General features: G+C 35.1%; 1 protein-coding gene across 1 annotated transcript; it reads right to left on the bottom strand.

The window, feature by feature from the left end:
- Window positions 1–207: 207 nt before the first annotated feature.
- cpe (carboxypeptidase E) lies at window positions 208–24,738 on the bottom strand. The gene is made up of 9 exons (XM_084098118.1): window positions 24,227–24,738; window positions 7,939–8,135; window positions 6,096–6,263; window positions 5,850–5,967; window positions 4,476–4,658; window positions 3,176–3,315; window positions 2,934–3,033; window positions 1,965–2,083; window positions 208–1,880 (listed from the first exon to the last, which is right to left on the bottom strand). The coding sequence occupies exons 1-9, from the start codon at window positions 24,465–24,467 to the stop codon at window positions 1,782–1,784; spliced, it is 1,365 nt and encodes a 454-aa protein (XP_083954244.1). The 5' UTR covers window positions 24,468–24,738; the 3' UTR covers window positions 208–1,781.
- Between the last annotated feature and the right edge of the window lie 745 nt (window positions 24,739–25,483).

Raw genomic sequence — 25,483 nt, 5'->3', positions numbered from 1 at the left:
TTTTAATTATTGGATAATGTATAGTCAGAAGGTATGGACCTGAGGCATTTTTTCTGCTTGTTATATATTACCATTAAAATGTTTCTACTTACTACTGCAGTGCTGTCACACTTATTCATTTTAATACCACTAATGTTAGTATGTGAAGCTATTAAGACCAAACAGACACATTGATTTAGAAAGACAAGAAAAACAGGACAACAAGTCTGACAACAGAAAGGGAAGTTTATTTTGGTTGCGAAATGCGTCATTCAATTAAACCATCATTACATTCATATACAAGACATACCACTGAAGTCTCAAAGGAGAAATATATAAGCTGGCTTGAAATAGAAAGTATCTTTATAATTTGTGTTTATTTATAATAGAAAGTATATTTATAATTCATGTTTTTCTGTCATATGAAATGGCACATGTTAATGCTAAGTCTATAATCCTGCATTCAGAATTGGTTCTATTTGGGAAATTTCATGCACATTGAAATTAAACAAATGAAATCTTAAACTTTCAATATTTCAATTAATATTGAAAGTTTAAGCTTTAACTTGTTTAATTTCAATGTGCATGAAATCTCCCAAATCAGTAGGACCAATTCTGAATGCAGGATTATAGACTTGATCATAACGGTCATTGATTTAGCATTAACGTGCCATTTCATATGACAGAAAAACACGAATTATAAAGATACTGAAACAGACAAAAAAGACAATATATTACAGAATGTTTAATAAAGACTGCAGATAGTATTTCATTGGGCACAATTGTGCATTTTGGTATAGATTACAAAACCATCAGATCTAGATAAACTTCTATTTGTTTAGCTTGTGCCATTAAAATCTGCTGTTAAATGATCTGAAATGAAACTCTGCTTTACAAACATAGATAACACAGATTTATAGCTATTATCTATCATTTCATATTTTTTTTATTTCCTATATAGTTCTTATAACATAAGATAGGAGTTCAATTGATAACCTCTTCCATTTTCTATTCATCTGAAGAATTGTCTTGATATGATATTCAAAGTTGTAATTATTAAAGCATTAGTAAATGAAACAGGTTTATCAAAAGCACTCCCATTCGAAACATCAAGCATAATATTATTGAAACAGTGTTTGAACAGAAACAGACTTGTGATCAGGTGTAAATGAGTGCTGTCTACATTGGCTTCAGTCATAATCAGAATAAATAGTAATATTCATTGCTGACACGTACATTCATCACAACACAGTGCTCTCTTATTGGTTGGTGTGATTGGTGACCATAGCAACAAAAGAATCTCACAATATCAATGTAAAACACAACGTTACAAAAGAGAAATAGATCGGTCCAATGCCTCCACAATATCGACTCGATGATATGTGTTCCTTTTCTGCGTGTACCTTTGCAGGAAACACAAGCAGATGATACACAATGCCCTAAAATAACAATAACCAGGTTGATCAAAATTGCAAAAAGCCTGCAAAAGGATCAACTTTACTTCTCACTTCAGCATTTCATTTAGTGGAAATATATGTATTCATCCATATTTACAAGGACAACCATCTAAAGTATGCAGGTACCTCACCCAGCACTATCACCGGTTGTCTTTGTTAACATGTATGAATTGTATAATATGGCTGTTGTACTGTAAATACGTTCAGATGTAGTGCCTCTAACATAAAACAATCAAAAAAAAAAAAAAGCTGAATTAAGTTATTTTAGGTTAATGAGCACACACATAAGACAACAATAAATATTTTACACCCAGAATGCTTGTGATGGCCTCTGCTTCAGGTCAGTTAGAAGTTGAGTGTCTCTGACATCATCTTCCACCAATCCATGAGCTCCTCCTTCTCTTCCTCCTTCCTCTCTTCCAGCGACTCCAGCTCAAAATCCAGCTGAGGTTGAGAGAAATTGGAGACATGAGAAAGGGGAAATGAGATATTATGAGAAGAGGAAGAGAAAAGAGGGTCTGTGTTTACCCGTGTAGCAGGGCTGTGGGGAACAGCTACTTTCTTGACCACAGTGAGGTATCCAGACGCAGATGCTGATACTTTGTAGTTACCAGGTGCCAACAAGCGCCAGTAATCGCCATCCTTAGCTAAAGAAAAAAAGAATGAGAGTGATTTAACTTCCAAATAAAGTGGCAAACAATGGCCACAAGAGGGCAGACAATTGTTTTCAGCAGAAACCAAGCTGGGTTGTAGAGTTCATGTCATAAATGCGAAATGTGTATTATTTTTTCAGTTTTTTTCTTTAAAAAAAAAACTTTCTTATATAAGAGCTTGATTTGCAGAGACATTAAATATATAAAAAATTGTAGGCAGAATTCACTGACGGGTTAAAAACCAATGTATAAATTATTTGTATATGTATATATTATTAAAAAGTTTGGAAACATTTATATTTTTAATGATTTTGAAAGAAGTCTCTTATGCTCATCAAGTCTGCATTTATTTGATCAAAAATACTGAAAAAACAGTAATATTGTGAAAAATTATTACGATTTAAAATAATGGTTTTCTATTTTTAATATACTTTAAAATATGATTTACTTCTGTGCTGCAAAGCTGAATTTACAGCATCTTTACTCCAGTCTTTAGTGTCACATGATCCTTTTTTTTTTACTTTTGTGAAGTTTGGGGTCAGTATTTTTTTTCTATATTATCTTTAATATAAAAAATAAATGTTGCAGAATTCATCAATTATGAAAAAACTTCAATGTCAGCTGTAAAGCAGCTCTAAAAGTGTCATTATTCAGCTCAAGTCATTTCAATGTGAATTCAATTCAGTTCAATAGTGTCAATGCCACAAAGTTAATCAATTATGAATAAATAATGAAATATATACTGTATATAGTTATAAATTCTGTTTAATGATGCTAGTGGTGCCTAGCCTTTAAATGAATATTAAATTGCTGTGTGTGTTTGTGTGTGTGTGTGTGTGTGTACCTGTGGTGATATCGTGGTCGATTCCTTCAACAGAAATAGAAGCGTTTGAAATGGGGTTCCCTTGGAGATCACGAACAAATCCTGCTACTCCTCTGTGAACCTGCGAAGGACATGAGGGATCAAAAAGGATGAAAAAATACCCCCTTCTAATCCTGACTCATGAGTCTGAGCTTTACAGAAAACAAAACAACTCTCTCCTCCTGTGAGCACTAGGCATGTGAAAGCAAAGGATTGGAGTGTACCTGCTCTATATAGCTGACCAGTGAGTTGCGGTTTTGGTCCCAGTACTGCTTGAGTGAGTCCTCAGGAGGAAACTTATCACAGCTCAGCTCCAGAGTGATCTCAAAACAATTACTGCTCAGATAGTTGAAGTCCTGCATACCTGACAGAGAGAGAAAAAAAGAAACATCAAGGGTTGACAACAGACAGTGAGTGCCATTTTTCTTGGTGATTTTTTATTTGTAGCTAACACAACATAGCACAACATGGCCAAAAGTATGCGGACACCCAAACACCCACTTATATAAGCTTGTTGCACATTTAATTTCAAAACCATCTGCATTAATCCCCCTTTGCTGCTATAAAAGCTTCCACTCTTCCAGGAAATTGTTCCACTCAATTTTGAAACATGGCTGTGGGGATTTGAAAGAAGAACATCAGCATGGTCAGCATGCATGAGTTGGTGTTCCAATTAATCCCAAAGATGTTCAGGTCATGCTATCAGACCTTCCCCAAACTGCTAATTTGAAAGCCAGCTTTTGACAAATTAATTCATGGCATTTCTATAAATTTACAAGTTTCCTTCCAACTAAATAAAGCTGTAAACTTATAATATACATCCATCTTGATCTCTTGAAAAGTTTAGCCGTTTAAAAACATTTGTTAGTTTCCTTTGCAAATCTGGTATTAGACCTTCTGCCTTTAGTATTTATGAAATAAATGTCCTGAGTAAGCACATTAACCCATGGCATCATATAATATATGCATGTCCTGATTTTGCTGAGTTAGATGTGTTCCTGGGTCAACATATTTTGTTGATCCTGGAACAACTTTCCTGTCTGAAAATGTAATGCTAACCATATCCCTACCCCTAAACCTAACCATACCCATAAGTTATCCCTAAAATCAGAGGGAAATGATAGGTAACACTGAATACATTATGATGCAGAAGCACCTAACCCTGGTTGTATGCCTCAACTTGACATATGCTTTAAAGTTGTCCCTCAAATCTGATTGTTTAATATGAATGTTGTTCTAGGATCAATAAAGATGCTGATCCAGGAACATATTGTACCTGGTAAAATCAAGTTCTGCCATATAGTACAGTGGGATCCAAACTGAAAATCTGGCATTTAACACATTTTTAATAACTAATAATTTGTGTTGTATACAATTATATCATTATTTTAATCTGGAAATCAATAAAGATGTACAACTCTGCACTATTTCTAGGTCACTGAACTCCTTTATAGAGATGTTCTGATGTACAGCACAAGTAGTACAGACACCAGATGAGTGATTTTCTGAAGCTGTGTATTGTACCTCCAGGCACGCTGTACCAGGCTCCTCCATTAGTGATGCCCTCTGTGAAACTGGAGTCATCATCATTCTTGCGACATGGCGGCCGGTTTGGGTCAGACATCACTGGGTTATAGCTGGAGTAGGCCTTAGCCAAAGTCTTAAACACCAGATCATCTGGACTAGCACTATATTCATGAGTAGAACCTGATGGACAAACAGAAAGGACACAGTTCTGTCATTACCATATCAATTACATAACAAACACCCAATCAAATTTCATGATAAATGTTCCTGGTTTAATTCTATGTGTAACATCCGGTCAGAGGAAGAAGACGAGGTGAGGCAAAGCAGATCTAATAGCAGCGTAACTTTATTTACAAAAAGCAAAAGCAAGTAATCCACAAACAAAAATGCAATGTAACAGTGTGCCACGGCACAGGCAACACCAGACAATGAGTGAATGAAACTGAGGGCATTATATATACACAACTAACCAAGGCTCAAAACAAGGAACAGGTGTGTGAAATCAATCAAACATTAAGTAACCATGACAACCAGAGATAATGACAACAGAAAGGAAATACAGGAAATAATGAAGACAAACTAAAAGTCCTTGAAAATGAAACTGAACCCACCACAAAACGTGACATGATCACCTGAAGGATGATGATTCATGTCACATGTAAGGAAGTTTTCTAAAACCAATTAGTAAAAAGGTTAAATAATTGTTGAATTATGTTAAATGATGGAAAAAGGTGTGTAATGGTTAAGATTACTGTGTACGGTAGTAATTATATTAGATTTATTTATATTACAGATGTTATTTATTTGATCAAAAAATAAGTAATGTAATGAGTAACAATCTTCAAATGTTAATTTTTTTTATTAATAATGACTGTTTCTATTTGAATATATTTTAAAATGTAATGTATTCCTGTGATGTCAATGCTGAATTTCAGTGTCACATGATCCTTCAGAAATCATTCTAATATGATTATTCACTGCTCAAGAAACATTCCTTTTATTATCAATGTTGAAAACAGTTGTGCTGCTTAATATTTTTGTGGAAATCATGATACAGTTTTTTCAGCATTATCTGATTAATAGAAAGTACAAAAGAACAGCATTTATTTGAAATAGAAACAATGTAACAATCTTTAATGTCCCTTTTGATCAATTTATTGCATTCTTGCTAAATAAAAGTATTAATTTCTTTTTTTTAATCTAACTGACAAAACTTTTGAATTAAATTAAATGTATTTTATTATTATATTATATTATATTATATTATATTATATTATAAGCTCACTTAAAGAATAATAATATATACTGTATATTCTATATAAGTTTGTATGTTTTTTTTGTGTATAATACTGCATATGTGTGGTTACTCACCACTGCGTGTCTCATCATATGGGTAGTTGGCCACCACGTCTCCTCCATGCAGATTGGCTGACAGGACAAATGGAATGTCTATAATCCAGTGAATGACAGCCTTAGTTTCTGGTGCGAGCTGTAACATACACAGGTCCAATCATTCATTTTACCAGCCCAAAAACCACTGATTCTCTTCCTAGATGTGTAACACTACTAATACCATGCTGCAATTTTTGACAAATAGTTGATCAAACCCTTTCTCACCTTGGTGTTTTCATCCACAGCTTTCTTCAGGTTTTTCAGGAGGTGATTGTTGGATCCTCCCTCTCTTTCGTTCATGTAGACGATGCGATCAAGATCCGGAAAGTTGCGGTTCAGATCAATCCCCTGAGCGTTGCTGCGGCCCACAAACCAGTCCTTCATCTCACCAGACTGCACATATATATTATAAAAAATAATGCCATTAGCAGAATTATCACAATCATTAAAAAAATGATTTAAAAAATAATACGCTCTCTATTTTTAAGTAGTAAGTAAAATTTGTCCCAAACGTGCATTCTTACACTTATGCTATTTTTTTTTAAAATAATCTTTATGCAGCTTTTTCCATACCAGTAAAGTACATAGTGACTTTTCAGGTACTTTTTTGGTGTTTTGTGTTTGCTTTTTTGGAGCTTGACAGCCACAGTCACAATCAAATGTTTTATGGAAAAGAGCTGTGTAAAGACATGGCAAAATGTCTCTTTTTGTGTCCCACAAAGAAAAAAGAAAAAAAGTTTTGTGAGTTTGGAATGAAATTACGCTGCATAAATATAATGACAAAATGTGTCTGTGTGTGTTAACAAAATAATATATATAATACCTCACCAAAGCTGCATTGTATTTGATAAATATTATAGTACAAACTAATAATGTGAAATATTTTTCTTTCTCTTTTTTCATTTTCAGCAGCCATTACTCCAGTCTTCAGTGTCACATGATCCTTCAGAAATCATTCTAATATGCTGATTTTGCACTCAAGAAACTTTTTTTTTATTATCAGCATTGATTTTTTCAAATATATTTTTATAATAATTTATATTTATAAGAAATTTAGAAGACAGATTTTATTAAAACTATTTTTAGAAAATAACTTTTATTACAAAAAATATAAGTATTTATAAGTATATTTTCAAATTTATAGTTGGTGTTACTCCCTGCTGAAAAACTTTTTCAAGATTTTCAAGTATTCAAGATAAATAGTGCCCACAACCCCTCTAAAACCAGCCAGCAGAAGTTCTGACATAACACACAAGTGAAAGTTAAACAGACTGAGATATGGAGACTAAGCTCCAGACTGTGGTGTGGAGGAAATCACTTGTCATTTTGCAGACGCTTCAGGAAATGCCAGAGTTTTGTAAAGTGAGTTTGGCTGAAGGAGGAAGTCTGAATATAACCGTTACAACTGTTTAAAGGTACAAACAAAACCCTTATCAATGACAGAAGCCTTTATTTTATCTGTGACCTCTATCATCCTCTCTGTCCTACTGAAATCATTTTCTAAAGAAATCTGCATAAAATATGCAACCTTTGTGCTTTTAGTTGCCAGGACAGGACTTTCCATCCACCTCTGAAACGATCACAAAAGCCCAGAGACGACGCATGTTTGCTTTGTGGTCAGCACAGACATTTATTACTTCTGAAGCAGTAAAGCAGTGTGGTAAACCACATCCCAGCGAGGTGTTTAATAATCTCTTGGTTTCCCCTCAACAAACGTGAAACAAAAATTCCAGGGGCCTCATGAATAAAATATGTCAATTGTGTCTTGAAATGTCAAAGCCCACACTTGTGTGAGTACAGGCTGCAGAAGGATGTGGTAAACCACAGAAGTGTTATGAAATCAGCACCCATGCATTCTGACAAAACAACTATCTGCTAAAAGATGTTGAACACCAGACTAGTCAACCAGTAATACCCGAAAACTCAAAAAACTGTACAACCAGGGCTTACTGTAGCAGCTTCGTCTGTCTTGTTCCATAGTTCTAAATATGATTCTGTCCATCACATACAGTTTATAAAGAGTTACAATTGCATTCTAGATTCTAGTAAGATGTGTGTGTGTGTTTACCTGTGAGGCTGCTTTCTCGAAGCCGTCAGGATTCATGGAGGGCATGATGTGAATGCGTGTGGAGTGGATCAGGTCGATAATGGTGTCGTTGCCCTCCTGGTACTCATTACAGAGATACTGAGCCAGATAGATGAGCAACTCTCGGCCCACGGCCTCATTACCGTGCATGTTCCCAATGTACTTAAACTCCGGCTCACCTGTCACACAAAAACATACACAGTTAATGACACGAGTCCGTATGCACATTAACTGACACAAATAACTACTAAACGATGCTTTGCCAGTTATTTTAAGCTTTATTTTTTTAAAAGTGAGTTGTATGCTCAAATAGTTATTGACAGCTACGTCATCAATATGTAAATGTCAAAAACAACACCAACAGTATATTACCAATGGATCAAATCACAGATCACAGTCCATAATTTATTATCTTGGTACTGGGTTAGAACGAATAGAGAGATTCACACATAGAGAGAAAAATAAACACTGAACTTAAACTTTAACCTAAATTCAATTGCATTACATTCAATAAATAAAAAAATATTATATTAATAAATAATATATTTTAAGCTTTTAAATTATAAAAAGACTTTACTAAGGACAAATTTATCGCATTACACTGTTGATTTAAAAAACTGAAACAAATATGTCCTAAGAACGTTTTGCTAACGTTCCTATTAAGTTATAAAACTTTTAGCTTTTAACTGAATGTTCAAAATGTTGCATATGTGAACATCAAGAGAACAATCCATCCTTAAAACATTATGGCAACATTACTTTTGAATGCTCTGAAAAACATTCTGAAACAAGAAGTAACAAAAACATTAAACAAACGTCCAACGGGAAAAAAGAGTTCCATGAACAATGTATAAATAACGTTTTTGTGCTAGTATTTTTTTTAAAGACCAGATAAGTTTGAACAAATGTTCCATTAATGTTACTGGAAGACTGTTTCTTCATAACTATGAAAGAACCATGGCAGAACGTTAGCCAAAGTTCTGAGAATGTTCCCTGTTAGCAGGGTTAATACAAGGATTCGGCTGATCAGAAAATATCAGGAAACCATTTCAAAAATTACCCAAAATCAACGCAACAAGGACAGATATTTAAAATATCTACATAATTAAATAATATTTAAATATACTTGTCTATTTCCAAAAAATAGAGCCTGAAATTCTTTAAAGACTGAGTCATCTCTACCCCGGGAGGTCAAACTAAATATTTTATGAGCTGTTTTATTTTCTATTCATTTTATATGAGATGTTGGACTTCCTCTTGGTTATTTAATGTTCTCTTCTGTACTCCTTTAAAAGCAATCCCTTTAATTAGTCCAGACTCAAGACATAGTCTTATTTGTTTACATGAATGACCTTGGTCCCCTTGTTTATAGAGTGATTATTGTCTAGGTTGTGGATTTACTGAGAAGTATTCCTAGAGAAGTACACCTAGACAGATGTCAAGATCAACACATACACACACACACACACACACACACACACACACACACACACACACACACACACACAGTAAGACAGAGAGAAAGAGAGGACATTAATCTGAATAACATTCATAATGCTTGATTGACTGAACAGATGTAGTAATAGACTACACGTGTCCGTAAATATTTGTAAAGAGAAGTGCAGCTGAAAAAATATATGCATAAAGGTATATTCACAACAAGCACAAATATTCATTTCAAACCTATGGACCTATATTCTCAAACATACAATCATCCTTATTTTTTATTTTTTTGCAGAGAGCAAATAACGTGAGTTCACGAGAGCGCCACGACACATGCGCGAGAACTGATGAGAATCACGATCATTTATGGGAAAGTGTGAAAGGTAAGCCATTAATTTTGCAGCATTTGTAAGGCACTTTTACGTTTCTCGGACATCCAGGAAATGCACACTTTAGAATCATTTTAAACACTACATCGAGACTGATCTGTGTCATCTTCTCAGTTCTCGCGCATGCGTCGTGGCGCTCTCGTGAACTCACTCAGAGGCCCACACAGAGGAAAATGTTGAATAAAGTCATTATTTTGGGGGTTTTTGCGTACAAAAAGTATTCTCGTCGCTTGATAAACTTAAGGTTGAGCCACTGTAGTCACATGGACTATTTTAACAATGTCTTTTTACTAACTTTTCTGGGCCGGCAGATGCAATTACCTAGCAGCCTATGAAGGACTGAGACAGCTCTCATATATTCACAACTTTCATCAAAAATATCTTAATTTGTGTTCCGAAGATGAACGAAAGTCTTACGGGGTTGGAACAACATGAGGGTGAGTAATTACTGACAGAATTTTCATTTTTGGGTGAACTATCCCTTTAACCCTAAATTCCAAAGCTCTGATTAATACTGTGGTGCCGATACATTTTAAATTCTTAAATTTGATCAATAAATTCAATTGGAATAATAAGACTCTATATGGCTGTTACCAATCAAATTAATTAATTACAACTGTATTAAATAATGTTATGAGATTGTTTTAAATATTTTTTTGAATATACAAATATTAAATATTGGAAAGAATGATAGCCTACTTTTAAACACGAAACTAAACCACCAGTAGGGGGCGGCAGGTGACCATCTTAATGAGTGAGTTATTGAGTCATTTATTTAAATGATTTGTTCAAATGGCTGAATCGTTCAGGAATGAGGCAGTTGCAGAGAATGTCTAATAGGAAGACGGGCTCTGGCAGTTGATTAATGGGTCATTTAATCTTTGACTCAACCGATTCGTTCAAAGCGCTGAATCATTCAGTAATGCGGTTATGTGTTCCGGTGAGATGCGCTGTGGTTCTTCTTTGTTTGGAACTATTTTCGCTGCACAAACAGAACAAAAACAGTCAATATTGTGTCTAAAATGTAAGTGACTTGATATTAATTACTTGTTTATTGAACTGTCATATGAAATCAGTGTCACATTTTCAATCGTGATGGTATTCAGCACTCGTGGTCGTGTGATGTTGCTTAAAGGGGTGGTATAATGCTCTTTTCACAAGATGTAAAATAAGTCTCTGATATCCCCAGAGTGTGTATGTGAAGTTTTAGCTCAAAATACCTTGTTGTATAGCTTTTACGTTTTTGTTTATGTTTTAATTTATGTAGCTGATGTGGAGTTAAATATCTTCTAATCATTGATTAGCATATTCTGTCATGATAATCTATAAATCGTGTTCCCGGGGGTGGGGTTTATGGCAATTTTAGGGTTAGTGATGTCACTAACCCGGGAGGAATGTCATGTAGTTCCTACCAGCCGTTTGTTGTAGTCCTTAAAGCCACACCGTGTAACTTTTCAACCTTCATAATATATTTCCAAGACCCTTGTGATGGTACATCGACTTACAATAGGTTGAATGACACGTCTGCCATAGCCTGACGGGGTCTGTATCGCTTTTACTGGCACTATGTAACTTCGGGGTTCGGGTAGTAACCCGAGCACAAAAAGAACTACAAAATTCGACTGCTTTACGGCATACGTCACTTCCCCCACCACTTCCTCAAATTCGGACATGAGCGTTTATATACTGTCTATGGACGTGAGATGCCAACCAGCGTTTGTTTTCGGCTTTCGTGCGTATGTTTTTGTCATGGGGGCTGTTGTGTTTAGACCTGGCCACTTCATGCGTTTTCTCATGAAAAGACCAGGTGTAAATGCCCTCCGAAACGCATTCAAGACGGATTTGAATCCGATCGCTCAAACCACTTCAGGAGGAGGTCTGAGATGCATTCCAGACGAAACTGGACAAGTGTGCATCTGGTTGTTGAAACCACATATGCAAATTGTACTCCTCCCAAAAATGCTAAAAAATAAATAATAAAAAATAAACGTGTGAGAGCGTGTTATAGGCTATATGTTATAGCCAGATATGACGACGCGCTGGAACACGCATCACCGCAGATGAGCAACTGAACATCAATTCATCAAGCCAACGTGCAAACTATCGCAAATCAAAGTGAAAGTAAGTCGCAGATGCTTAACACACAATCATCATCATTAAAAGTAAAGAAATGAAATTATCTTACCAGGGCTGTTACTGCTCTCTCTTATTGCGGTCTTTGATTTTCAAATTTTAGCTGATGATCAATAAAATGCAGCTCATATCTGTTGCTTTCGGTGACGTGCACTCCATTAAATCTGCATATAGCGCGAAAATTGAAGATCGGATTTAAATCCGTTTCGCAAAAACACATTTATGTGACCAGGTGTAAATAGAATCGTTTTGATGAATCAGATAGCTATCTGATCTGAGAAAACGCACGAAGTGGCCAGTAAATAAATCTCTTATTTGTAAACTTGTTTGCATTCTATGTTGTATGTTGTTGCGCTTGCTTGTAGTATGTCATTTTTTTACATGCTGTTCATTCATCCATTGCTGATAATTAGACCAGTCCAATAATTTCCACATATGTCTAGCTAGCTTTCGATTATCAGAGCTGTTAACAGACTTGCTAACAAACACTCGTTTCTCTTACGTGTTTTTTGCGTTATGTTTTATTGCCTAGCTTGCCTCACGAACTAGTTTGCCAGCTGAACTCAGGTGTTGTGAGGTGTATTTATCACGTAGTCCTGAGGGATATCAGACGACGCTGTTGACGTTGATTCCTGCGATTATCATGAGAACAGTTTTCAATATCTCACATAATTATCAGACATAAATAAGCCTAACGTAGAGGTTGTAAATAAACAAGCACATTTTGCAAACTATTATGATAAATTGCAATAATCATGTCTTCGGAGTCTATGTGTGCCTGTTCCATGCCCTACGCAGGTACCGGTGTACAGGGTGGAGGGTGGAGGGTGGAGGGAGGGGGGGTGGAGGAGTATTTACGACAGTGCAAGTATTCCACAGCGACTCTAGGGGTCGCTGTTTGACAAAAACACAAATTCTCCACAGTGTGCCTTTAAAAAGCAATTTCTTTAAAAGAAAATATCTCCCTTTACTTTGAACTTTGAGCGTTGCAACATTACACACTAACTGAAGTTAAAAAAGTGAAATCATAATCAACCACCCTTTTAACTGTATCATATCATATGCTATAAATATAAAAACTCCACATTCATTTTTTTAACCGCTGAATATTCATTAAGTTTCTTTGTGTGAACTGCGCTCATTTGTTTCCATTTCTCCCCTGCGGGAGCCTTAACAGCACAACAACAGTCAGCGGCTGTCTGCGGATTGTCAGCAGATATTTTTTTAACGATAATAATTTAAAAATTAAATTACATTTTAAATTGACAAAATATTGTAAGTAAGCAACAACAGTCCAAGTTTAGAAAAACATTTTTAGTAAGACTTTAAAAAAGTCACACCCGTGGCTACGCCTATGCTTCTATTTTATATTATTTTAGCTGATAATAAAATACTAGATCAAAAGTGACAGTGAAATGACATTATATGACATAAATTCTATTTCAAGTAAATGCTATACTTTTGAACTTTCTATTCTTCAAAGAATTAAGTTTTCAACATTGATAATAAGAAATGTTTCTTGAGCATATTAGAATAATTTCACTGGAGTAATGGCTGCTGAAAATTCAGCTTTGCCATCAACGGAATAAATTACATTGTTAAAATAAAATAGCAAGCAGTTATTTCAAATTTTAATACTCCAAATAAATGCAGTCCTGGTTAGCAAGAAACCCCTTAAAAAAATTAAAATACCTGACCAACACCACATTTCTGAACAGTAGTTTACAGTAGTAACATATATGTGCATGTATAAAGACATATAGACATTTAACCATACGTTTTCTACAGTTTACCTGTCTCACTAGTACAAAACACATATTCTGTTTCACTAAACAGTGCAAACATGGGCTCAGGTAATGTCCTTGGAGCTTTCCAGAATCCTCTCTATTATTACACAATGTCCTGACCCATTTAAATCCTCCCTAACAATTTTGTGCTCAAACTCGAGCACTAACATAGGCAAACACATTTCATCCCTCAGGTAACAAAAGCACAAATCATCAAGAGGCCAGGAAAGGACACTTGGCGTTTTTCTTTGGTAATCTTAGAAACATGAGCTTCTGAGAACTATTCTGCCTGATAAACACATGATACTGACTATTTGTTGTGATGAAGACGAAGAGTTTACAAATACAAAACATGTAGACAACATTTACATGCCATTGCACTGTAAACATTATATAAGCACTTTACATAGCGCATGTGCTCTGAAATAGATAATAATGGACAGACCTGTGTAGAAAAGCCAACACACCTAAGCAAGAAAACAAAGACATACAGTATTGAATGCACATTTGATTGCCATGCACACAGATTGGAAGCAGATGGAAGTGCTGTTTTATTCAGCAGGGGTCCTTGCAGGCTCTGGCCTTTTTATAGCCGTCCATTTCATTGCCTCCCCTGAACATCTAAATATTCTACATCTCGCAATTAAAGAGAAGCATGTGTGGAATATCCACAGCGTGTGTGTGTTCAGGCTCCTAAATAAGGACGTATGTCCCTGTCACATTTACAACCAGCCTTTGAAGCTCCAACTACTTCAAAATTAAATTACTGCCAAACTCTTTCACAGATGTTAAAGTCAAAGCAAAGTATTCCCAGGCCTGTCCACAGGAAATGTGCGTCTGAATGTGCTATGTGTGTGTGTGTGTGTGTGTGAGAGAGAGAGACTGAGAGATAAAGTGAAGGTGTTTTCAGTTTTTGTTTGGTTTTTCTTTTAACATACACTACCGGTCAAAAGTTTAAGATCGGTAAGATTTTTAATGTGTTTAAAAGAAGTATCTTCTGCTCACTAAGGCTGCATTTATTTGATTAAAAATACAAACAAAAACAGTCATATTGTGAAATATTATTACAATTTAAAACAGCTGTTTTCTATGTGAATATATAGTTAAGTGTAATTTATTCCTGTGATCAGAGCTGAATTTTCAGCATCATTACTCCACTCTTCAGTGTCACATGATCCTTCAGAAATCATTCTGATATGATGATTTGATGCTCAAGAAACATTTATGATTATTATCAATGTTTTACATTTTTATTTCATGATGCTATGATGAATAGAAAGTTCAAAAGAACAGCATTTATCTGAAATGGAAAGCTTTTGTAACATTAAACACTACCCTTCAAAAGTTTGGGGTCAGTAAGAATTTTAATTTTATTTTTGGGGGAAAGAAATAAAATAAATCAATACTTTTATTCATCAAGGATGAGTTAAACTGATCAAAAGTTACAGTAAAGACATTTATAATGTTAGAAAATATTCTGTTTTAAATAAATGCTGTTCTTTTGAACTTCCTATTCATCAAAGAATTTAAAAAAAAAAAAAAAAATGTACACAACTGTTTTCAACATTGAAAATAATAATGAATGTTTTTTGAGCATAAAATCAGCATATTAGAATGATTTCTGAAGGATCATGTGACACTGAAGACTCGAGTAATGATGTTGAAAATTCAGCTTTCATCTGAGGAATAAATTACATTTTAAAATGTATTAAAATAGAAAACAGTCATTTTAAATTGTCATAATATTTCACACTGTTTTTTTATTGTTTATCAAATAAATGCAGCCTTGGTGAGCAGAAGAGACTTCTTTTAAAAACATAAAAAATCTTACCGATCTAAAACTTTTGACCAGTAGTGTATATGACAGGATGTGCTGTGTAACTTTCATTAAGTGTTTTTTTAATATATTTTATATCAACTGATATAAGGAATGTAATAATACAATAAATGGTTTTCCAATAGCCCTTGACCAATTGCCCACACCTAAGATAAAATCTACTAGACTAAATCTATGAGCTACTACTTGACATTTGTCATTCATGTTAAAGATTAATAAACAACCTAGATATAAAATATGTATAAATTATATTCAAAGGCATGGATGAGCGTCTGATAATATATGTGTATATATATATATATATATATATATATATATATATATATATATACGTGTGAATATAAGCTTAATTTTTTTTATAACCAGTGATATTTTTATCAGAATTCTTTGATGAATTAAAAATAAAAATAAACAACATTTATTTAAAATAGAAATATTCTGTAACAACATACACTACCATTCAAAAGTTCGGGGTCAGTCATTTTTTTTCTTTCTTTATTTGAAAAAAAAAAAATACTTTTATTCAGCAATGATGTGCTAAATTGATAAAAAGTTATAGTAAAGATTTATATTGTTATAAAAGATTTATATTTTGAATAAATGCTGTTACTGTAAATTTCATTTTTTTCATGAATTTTCATTGTCCAAACCGTTTTTGCACCCCTACTCCCATCAGGTGGGCGAAAGGTTTTCATCAAAGATAACCACAAAAAGTGTGAAATCCTCCTCCTACACAGATTGTGAAGAACACACTTTCCCTTTCTAATAAAACAGTTATATATATGTGTCTTATCCGAACAAAGCAAAGCTGTCTTGATAGGAGTGATGAGAAAATCATCTGCTGTACAGATGAGGTGAGGTGTGGGCAGCAGGGGAGGGAAAACTGCTAATCTATCAATGAAAAAGCCAAACAAAAAGGGTAAAATAACACATTTCTAAGCCATACAGCCTACATCACCCCTCTCTCTCTCTCTCTCTAAACATATTCTGTAACATCAACACCATCCCCCCACATACTCTTTGTATTGGTCTCCTACTCCCTTTATCCTTCTTTCTCATTCTTCTCTTTCTCACAAAGAAAATATGTCAATAGAAAGAAAAGAACTGTTAGACATCATATGTTAACCTCCTTTAGGACAATTCCTCAAGAAGACAAACATTTAAAGACACAGCATGCTGTTTCTAGCTTTGTGATTTGTGTATGCTTACATCTGTTTTTAAGACAAATCTATAAAAGTCTAAAATGTAATGACATGGGTCAGCGTTCATCAAGAAATCAGCGTTCATCAAAGGCTTGCTAAAAGGATGATATGCTTACTTACAACTATCTGCCTCAAATAAACTTCTTGAATAAAGATTCAGTGTCACAGACAAACTTATAAAACAGATCATAATTCCTTCGGAAGCAAATGTAAGATGTAAATTGGGTCTCACAGTGAAATAAATATATACCATTAGGGCTGATGATAAATTACAGTAAATAACAGTTATTCTCATAAATGTACACTGATAAAAATGATTTTGTGGTGAAGTAAATATAAATTTACATGAAAAAGTTAGTTCAGGCAAGAATAAAAAAAAACCCGAAGTAAATTCTATATTAGTACTCAATTCAAGCGTGTAGAAATGAAAGCGTAAATATCAACGTTATAAATTAAGTAAAATTACTCAACTTTTCTGATACTGGTGTTCCCATCATGCACTGGGCCTTGAATAATTAATGAGGTTGATTTTTCACTTGTTTTCCAGCTGTATTTACACTGTTTTATCATTGCTTTTGTTGTTAGGATTAGTAACTTGCCATTTTGTGACATTTGGAGTTCATATTCTACTCAAAATGACACATTCAAACACCAAAACGATCCATCAAATGTTACCGTAATTGTGTATTGTCTACCAAGTATTGAGGTCTCTGCGTTCACTGAATCGCAATCTCTGATCCATAGATATGGTGTCTCACAATATCTATTGTATTAATTACTTAGATATTTTACTAGATAGTTTACTTCAGTGTTATATTGTTTGAGTGAAATGTATTGCAAAGGAAACTTCAACTAAATAGATATTACTCAACGTTTTACTAGCCAAGTTAAAATGACTTATTTTCTTTGTTTCACTTAACTTAGTTAAGTAGAGTTTACTTAATTCCATATGTGAAATTTACTTTAAAAATATTCGTGCAAAAACTTGCCAAAGAAAAATTAAGTAAATTAGTTTTTTTCAGTGAATGGAATAATCTCAATGCAATCTAAAATTTTGAACGTTTTTATTATATATACCCTTTAGGCTGCATTTATTGTATCAAAAATACGGTAAAACAGTAATACTGTGAAATATTATTACAATATAAAATAACTTTTTTATTTTTATATATTTTAAAATGTAATTTATTCATTTGATGGCAAAGCTGAATTTTCAGCATCATTACTTCAGAAATTCCTTTAAAAATGTACTAATTTGGTGATCAAGAAACATTTCTTATTATCATCAATGTTGAAAACAGTTGTGCTGCTTAATATTTTTTGTGCAATCTGTGATAGTTTTTTTTCAGTAGTAGATAGTTTTATAAATGTCTTTTTTGGCAATATTGATCAATTTAATTCATCCTTGCTGAAGTGCATTTAGATTTAATAAGATGTTTTATGCCACAGCAGTGATCTGCTCTTGTCTTTCATATTAATAGATCAGCCTGTGTTTCGCTCAAGTGATGTTTAATATTTTTACAGTTAAAGGGAAGTTCCAGTCTTTTAATCTTACTGTCCAAGTGCTGTTCCAATAACAGAGTCAGCGATCAGTCCAGAATGAGGAGTGTGTGGGTTTTTGGAGCATCAGCTTTGGTTTCTTTTAAAACTTGGAGGAAAAATATTCAAAGTAAATAGAGAAATTACGTCTGAAACGTAACTTGAAGGCATCAAGACACTCTTTATTCAATTTGTTAATATCTAATATTAAAATTTAAAAATTCAATAAAGATATGTTTAACAGCAAGTTTGTTGCTCTTAATTATGGCTGCAGTATCAAAATGATCAAGTGCATTTCTTTCATCCTTAGAATCCAGATTTGATTTGAACAACTTTTATTCCACACTAGAACAGCATTAGTTTTACTGGAACTCCTCCTTCTGCCCTTTCACATTCTCTCTCTCTCGCTCCGTGTTGGCCTGAGAGACACATTGAGAGAACAGAGAGACCAAAGATTTGAGAAATGCAGTGCCTTAGAGAGCAGAAACTGCTGCCTCATCTTCATGAGAAGAAAATAAAGAGGAAGGGAGAAAGGGATTTTATTCTAATCTTTCTGATCCTCATCTGACCACATGATAACAAAACTCACATTATCACTTTACATAACATGAAAGACTCTCTTTCTCTCTATAACCTCAAACATCCCAACTGAAACCTCGTATATAAAAATGATTATTTAAATATTCTGTATACATTTAGTTTTGATTCCATTCTTTCTTAAATCCTGTCCTTTCTACTAAACCAATCCATCCGTGAATCCATCAATTCAATCAGTCAGGAAATGTGTGCTCTTGACGCAAGTCTATTACCTCTTAAAGACATACACAAACAGAACCAGAAACGTCAGAGACACGCTGCTTTCCATGCTATGTTGACCAAAGGGGATCATTAATTCAAGAAAAATGATTCAGCACAGTGCACACGTCTGCAGTGGAAACACACACACACTTCCCAAACGGTCAGGGCCACATATGACATAACAATATCACTGCAGAGACTGGGGGAGATAAAAAATATTTAAAGAAAAGGTTTGATTTAGAAACAGAACGCCACATGATTGTACAAAGACTAAACTGTAGTTCTGTCTAATTTAACTACTGTAATACAGTTAACCATAAAAATAGAGGGAGAGAAAACAGATGTGGAATCCCTCTAGGATGTATTATTAATGAACTTTCGCTCTCTGGAAGGTACCACTTTCATCACAAACCAAAGAGAGAGAGCTTTGCTTGCTTCAGTTATGCTCTTATTTTTCTGGACAATTAATATGTACAATCCAGTGGGGAAAAAGTATGGATAGAACTCATATATATATATATGGGCTATATATACTGTATGTTACATGTAAACTCTAATAGGTTTTAAACTCTAATAGGTCTGTGTAAACATTTAAAAAAATGTGTTTCATGGACAGAGATGAGCTATACATGTAATATACTGTATATATGTATATAGTTTTTTTAAACACTACAATAGGTGTAAAAATAGGTGTATCATGCAATTAATAATTATAAATAAATCAAATTTACTACAATGACTGCATTTCAATGGGACTGACCATGATAAAACCAATGGGAAAACCAAGGGATGTGTCTCTCTAATGCTTTTAAAAGTCATGGAATACCAATGTGTATTTGTGGAAAGTGCATAAAGAAAATATGCATAATGCAATATTTACATTAATATATACGACACACTTGATCAGTTTGAAAAGCTTAAGACACCCCCTCCCCTTGAAAGAAGGCAGTGAAAAGGCCAGATCTTATCAAACGTGTATTCGGCAAGCTAATGGATGAATGTGTGTATCTGATATAGGTGTTGTTGTCACTTGCTAACTCAGCAGAGCACCAGATGGCCTGTTTCTCAGCACTTCCCGGCCCCCGTGGCAGACGGCATCGCGTGCTAATTCTTCCACTCATCCTCTTCCTCATCTGACTGAGCAGAGGGAAGCGCATGGCTCATGGTGCTAAGCTGATCTGTCTCCAGGGCAACAGCTATTTCTGCCCAGACGTAACACTCAACTCTAGCAGAGCCGCCTCTCTTTGATATCCCATTCTCTCGCATCTGTACACTGCCGCCGCCGCTGCTGCTGCTGAGGTGAGGGTGGGGCTGGAAACTCATCTGGTAGCAATAAAAGACTTAATGCAATGAGTCATATCTACGCAAACACACATACAGAGAGCCAACCATACTATTTAAGGAACCGGGGCCCTACCTTAAGGATAAAGGTTCTTACTGCTCTCACTCACACACACAAACATCAATGAACACACGTGTTCCTTCACACTCTCTCACAAATACACATAGAACTTCACATCAGCACAAACTGCACAATACTGTAAATCAGCTATGCTTAGTCAACATATAAGTTTAATGTGTAAAAAATAGAAATCCAATGCGTGACTTCAGCATTTTCAAAGTAAATGAAATATCTTGTGTCTTTTTTAAATACATGTCCAGGGACTATAGCTGGAAATGAGCTGTAATAGCTAAATTGGCATACACAGAAATGTTGGTCACTTACAATAAAGTTCAATTAGTGAATCCTTTGGGTATCATGATGACAGTGAACAATTTTCCAGCATTTATCAATCTGTTATTAATATTAATTGACAATTAGTTATTAGATTATAATAGATTATTTATTACTATTAATACTATTTTATTATTTGTTAAAGGGGTGTTTTTTTTATTTTTTATAATCTTTTTATTAATTAAAGATTTTTTTTCTTCCTTGCCTATATTTTTTCATTTATTTATTCAACTTTAAATGTTAATAATACATTAGTATATGTAGAAATTAACATTATCTATATTAATAAATGCTTTAACAGTATCGTTAATTGTTCATCGTTCATGTTCTATCCAATACATTAACTAATGTTAATAAACAACTTTAATAAGAATAAAGTAAATTATAGGGTAAAGAAACTGACGATTAGTCAACATCACAGAAATTTTACTAGAAACTCTAATAGGTCTGTATAAACATTTAAAAAAATGTGTTTCATGGACAGAGATAAGCTATACATGTAATAACATACTTTACTGAGTCTCAGTAAACAAGTACTGGAACCAGAACATACATTATCATAAAATCAACACTCTTAAATAATCAATGCATCTCTATGGTTTCAGTGTGAGGTGTTCACTAATTAGCTTAATCCGCCAACCTAATTCCAGACTTTAAATGGAAAAGATCCAAAATCCAAATGAGCTAATTAGTATACACAGCTTCGGATCAAGGATTTAAAGCCATAGCCAACACAGGCCTACAAAACACAAACTAAATGTTAGGGTTAATATTACTTTAGTTTCATGTTTAAGCTCAAACCTTAACTTCCAGTGCAACAATTTAGAAAATGGCAGCGTAGGCCTACCATGTATGCTCTGCATATGTGCACAGCAAAAATACTGATTTTATTCCAAGGCTCTGTAGAATATGATTGGTCAGTAACTAACTACAATCAGCAATCAGACATTTCTTAATAATTACCGTTGTCCAAGCCAACACTATATTACTGCCCCTCATTTGTGCAACCTCCTTCATTGTTGTATTCAGTCTCTATTCAAGAGGCTAATAAACTAATATAAACGATATATATACAGTGAGGAAAATAAGTATTTGAACACCCTGCTATTTTGCAAGTTCTCCCACTTAGAAATCATGGAGGGGTCTGAAATTGTCATCGTAGGTGCATGTCCACTGTGAGAGACATAATCTAAAAAAAAAAAATCTAGAAATCACAATGTATGATTTTTTAACTATTTATTTGTATGATACAGCTGCAAATAAATATTTGAACACCTGAGAAAATCAATGTTAATATTTGGTACAGTAGCCTTTGTTTGCAATTACAGAGGTCAAACGTTTCCTGTAGTTTTTCACCAGGTTTGCACACACTGCAGGAGGGATTTTGGCCCACTCCTCCACACAGATCATCTCTAGATCAGTCAGGTTTCTGGGCTGTCGCTGAGAAACACGGAGATTGAGCTCCCTCCAAAGATTCTCTATTGGGTTTAGGTCTGGAGACTGGCTAGGCCACGCCAGAACCTTGATATGCTTCTTACAGAGCCACTCCTTGGTTATCCTGGCTGTGTGCTTCAGGTCATTGTCATGTTGGAAGACCCAGCCTCGACCCATCTTCAATGCTCTAACTGAGGGAAGGAGGTTGTTCCCCAAAATCTCGCAATACATGGCCCCGGTCATCCTCTCCTTAATACAGTGCAGTCGCCCTGTCCCATGTGCAGAAAAACATCCCCAAAGCATGATGCTACCACCCCCATGCTTCACAGTAGGGATGGTGTTCTTGGGATGGTACTCATCATTCTTCTTTCTCCAAACACGGTTAGTGGAATTATGACCAAAAAGTTATATTTTGGTCTCATCTGACCACATGACTTTCTCCCATGACTCCTCTGGATCATCCAAATGGTCATTGGCAAACTTAAGACGGGCCTTGACATGTGCTGGTTTAAGCAGGGGAACCTTCCGTGCCATGCATGATTTCAAACCATGACGTCTTAGTGTATTACCAACAGTAACCTTGGAAACGGTGGTCCCAGCTCTTTTCAGGTCATTGACCAGCTCCTCCCGTGTAGTTCTGGGCTGATTTCTCACCTTTCTTAGGATCATTGAGACCCCACGAGGTGAGATCTTGCCTGGAGCCCCAGTCCGAGGGAGATTGACAGTCATGTTTAGCTTCTTCCATTTTCTAATGATTGCTCCAACAGTGGACCTTTTTTCACCAAGCTGCTTGGCAATTTCCCCGTAGCCCTTTCCAGCCTTGTGGAGGTGTACAATTTTGTCTCTAGTGTCTTTGGACAGCTCTTTGGTCTTGGCCATGTTAGTAGTTGGATTCTTACTGATTGTATGGGGTGGACAGGTGTCTTTATGCAGCTAACAACCTCAAACAGGTGCATCTAATTTAGGATAATAAATGGAGTGGAGGTGGACATTTTAAAGGCAGACTACCAGGTCTTTGAGGGTCAGAATTCTAGCTGATAGACAGGTGTTCAAATACTTATTTGCAGCTGTATCATACAAATAAATAGTTAAAAAATCATATATTGTGATTTCTGGATTTTTTTTTTTTAGATTATGTCTCTCACAGTGGACATGCACCTACGATGACAATTTCAGACCCCTCCATGATTTCCAAGTGGGAGAACTTGCAAAATAGCAGGGTGTTCAAATACTTATTTTCCTCACTGTATATATATATATATATATATATATATATATATATATATATATATATATATATATATTTATTCATTTGGTAAGAAGCCATGCAATAAACCGTGTGTAAATGAGTCTGTAATTGATCTGCAATTACAGATCCAGCAACCTTTGCAAAATGGCGTCCACGCGCACAGTGAGCTGCTGTCATCATCTCTGAGAGCGCGCGCACAGGCACACATCAAAGCGCTCCTGCGCGTCACAGCGAGCAGAGATACATCAATGCGATGATGTATGAAAAACTTGCAAAATTATTAAATGTGACAGTGCACATCAATGTGAAAATGCAAAATAGTTTCTAATGCAGAATGTTGATTTTCAACCTTAAATACATTTGAGCATTTACATTTTAAAATCATGAATTTCAATGGCTATTCAGTGGATGGATGCCTCACTGGAGCAGATTGTTTTCATCTCATTTATGAACCTCTCATTTTAAGAACATAATTTGTCGTCTGCAAGAGGTTAAAAAGTGAAATACATTTTAAAGGGGATTTAATAGGAAGGGGTGACTGTCATTTGAGAATCCCTTTTATTGATTTGTTATTGATTAATGGCCTGATCTAATTTCATGTAGAATGGATAAACATGGCACACAAAGGAAAAAAAGCTTGCTTATGCTGCTCCAAAGAGCTTCACTGGTTATGCTATGACGGTCTTCTTATTATAATCTGGCATAATTAATGATCATCTCTCACCAGGCTCATGGATGCCAGGGTTGTCGCTCATCTCCAGGACGAGCAGCTCTCGGCCCTCGGAACTCTCCCCGACCGTATAGATGCGGGTGATGGAGGGGCACTGCAGCCACACGGACACCAGGGCTTTCCGCATCTCCTCATATCGGTGGTACTCAAACGAGATACCTCCATCCCCCGCAGCATCCCCGCCCGAGGCCAGGGCCAGCATCAGCACAGCCCCGCAAAACACCGCCGCCGTCATCACTCCCGAAACACTCGACACTTCTCTCTCTCTTCACGTATTTCTATTCTGTCTCTCTTAGCACTGCTGTCTGTCTTAATTTTCTATCCAGTCTTTTTCGTTTGCTGTGTCGTGCCCCGTACGGAACCGCAGAACTGATGCGTGGGCGCGAGTCCTGACTACCTGTTTAGCCGCGGGGACGCGCGTGAGATAGCGAACGTGCAGCGCGAAGCCGCTGAAAGCTCAAGATTACACACGCGAAATGGGTGAACGCGCACGGTGCTACCCCTGCAGGGGCGTGGCTTATGTATGACGAAGGGTCCTACGGTTTTTCCAATAGTCATATTTAAGTAAAAGTATATACCTTAATGGATATTGACTATAGTACATCTGTATATAAAAAATATATATATAATATAAGTATTAAAGTAGCATATATCAAAAGTGCAGGTAAATTCTATAAACATGGCACAGCTGATTATAGCTGAGTGAAGAGTTGCTGGAGTCTGTGTTAATACATTTAAATATTAACATTTACAAACATTAAAAGGATTGATTGTTCACCAAAAAAGAAAAGAAAGAATATATCATATATATATGAAAAACTGTCATCATTTAGCCTACTCATTCTCACGTTGATATGAATATGTATGAATTTCTTTTTCTGCAGAACATAAATTAGTCCTGGCTTTAATCTTTGTAAATAATAGTTTTATAAATAAAAACTATTTATATATTTAAAAATGAACTTAGAACTACCCTAACAATATATTTATTAATATACGACAACGACGATCTGTGGTAAAGTCATAAACTCCTAATTCAATAGCCTTTATACTGTCATTATTTTGTATGTTGAAATTTCATACTTGTGAAATTTAAAATGCATTGTTTACATGAGGAAGTTGAAGTATCATTAGCTACTGCAGAAACTGGTAGTAGGCCTATAGCCAAATCTGCAGCTAGGGTCATAGACTATGACACAAATCAGTTCATGGCCATATTCATAATCATTTACTTTATGATAATGTCTCTAG

This window comes from Abramis brama (assembly GCF_963993115.1).
Source record: "Abramis brama genome assembly, chromosome: 2".
Classification (NCBI taxonomy): Eukaryota; Metazoa; Chordata; class Actinopteri; order Cypriniformes; family Leuciscidae; genus Abramis; species Abramis brama.
Note: the sequence above shows the minus strand (reverse complement) of the source record. Positions and strands in the feature narration are given on the sequence as shown.

Excerpts from the sequence above, each read along its gene's own strand:
- cpe (XM_084098118.1), bottom strand. The coding sequence starts at position 24,467 with ATGACGGCGGCGGTGTTTTGCGGGGCTGTGCTGATGCTGGCCCTGGCC. Across the intron at positions 3,316-4,475 it reads CTGGTACAGCGTGCCTGGAG|GTATGCAGGACTTCAACTAT; the intron begins GTACAATACACA and ends TCTCTCTGTCAG. Across the intron at positions 2,084-2,933 it reads CGACCACGATATCACCACAG|CTAAGGATGGCGATTACTGG; the intron begins GTACACACACAC and ends TTTTTTCTTTAG.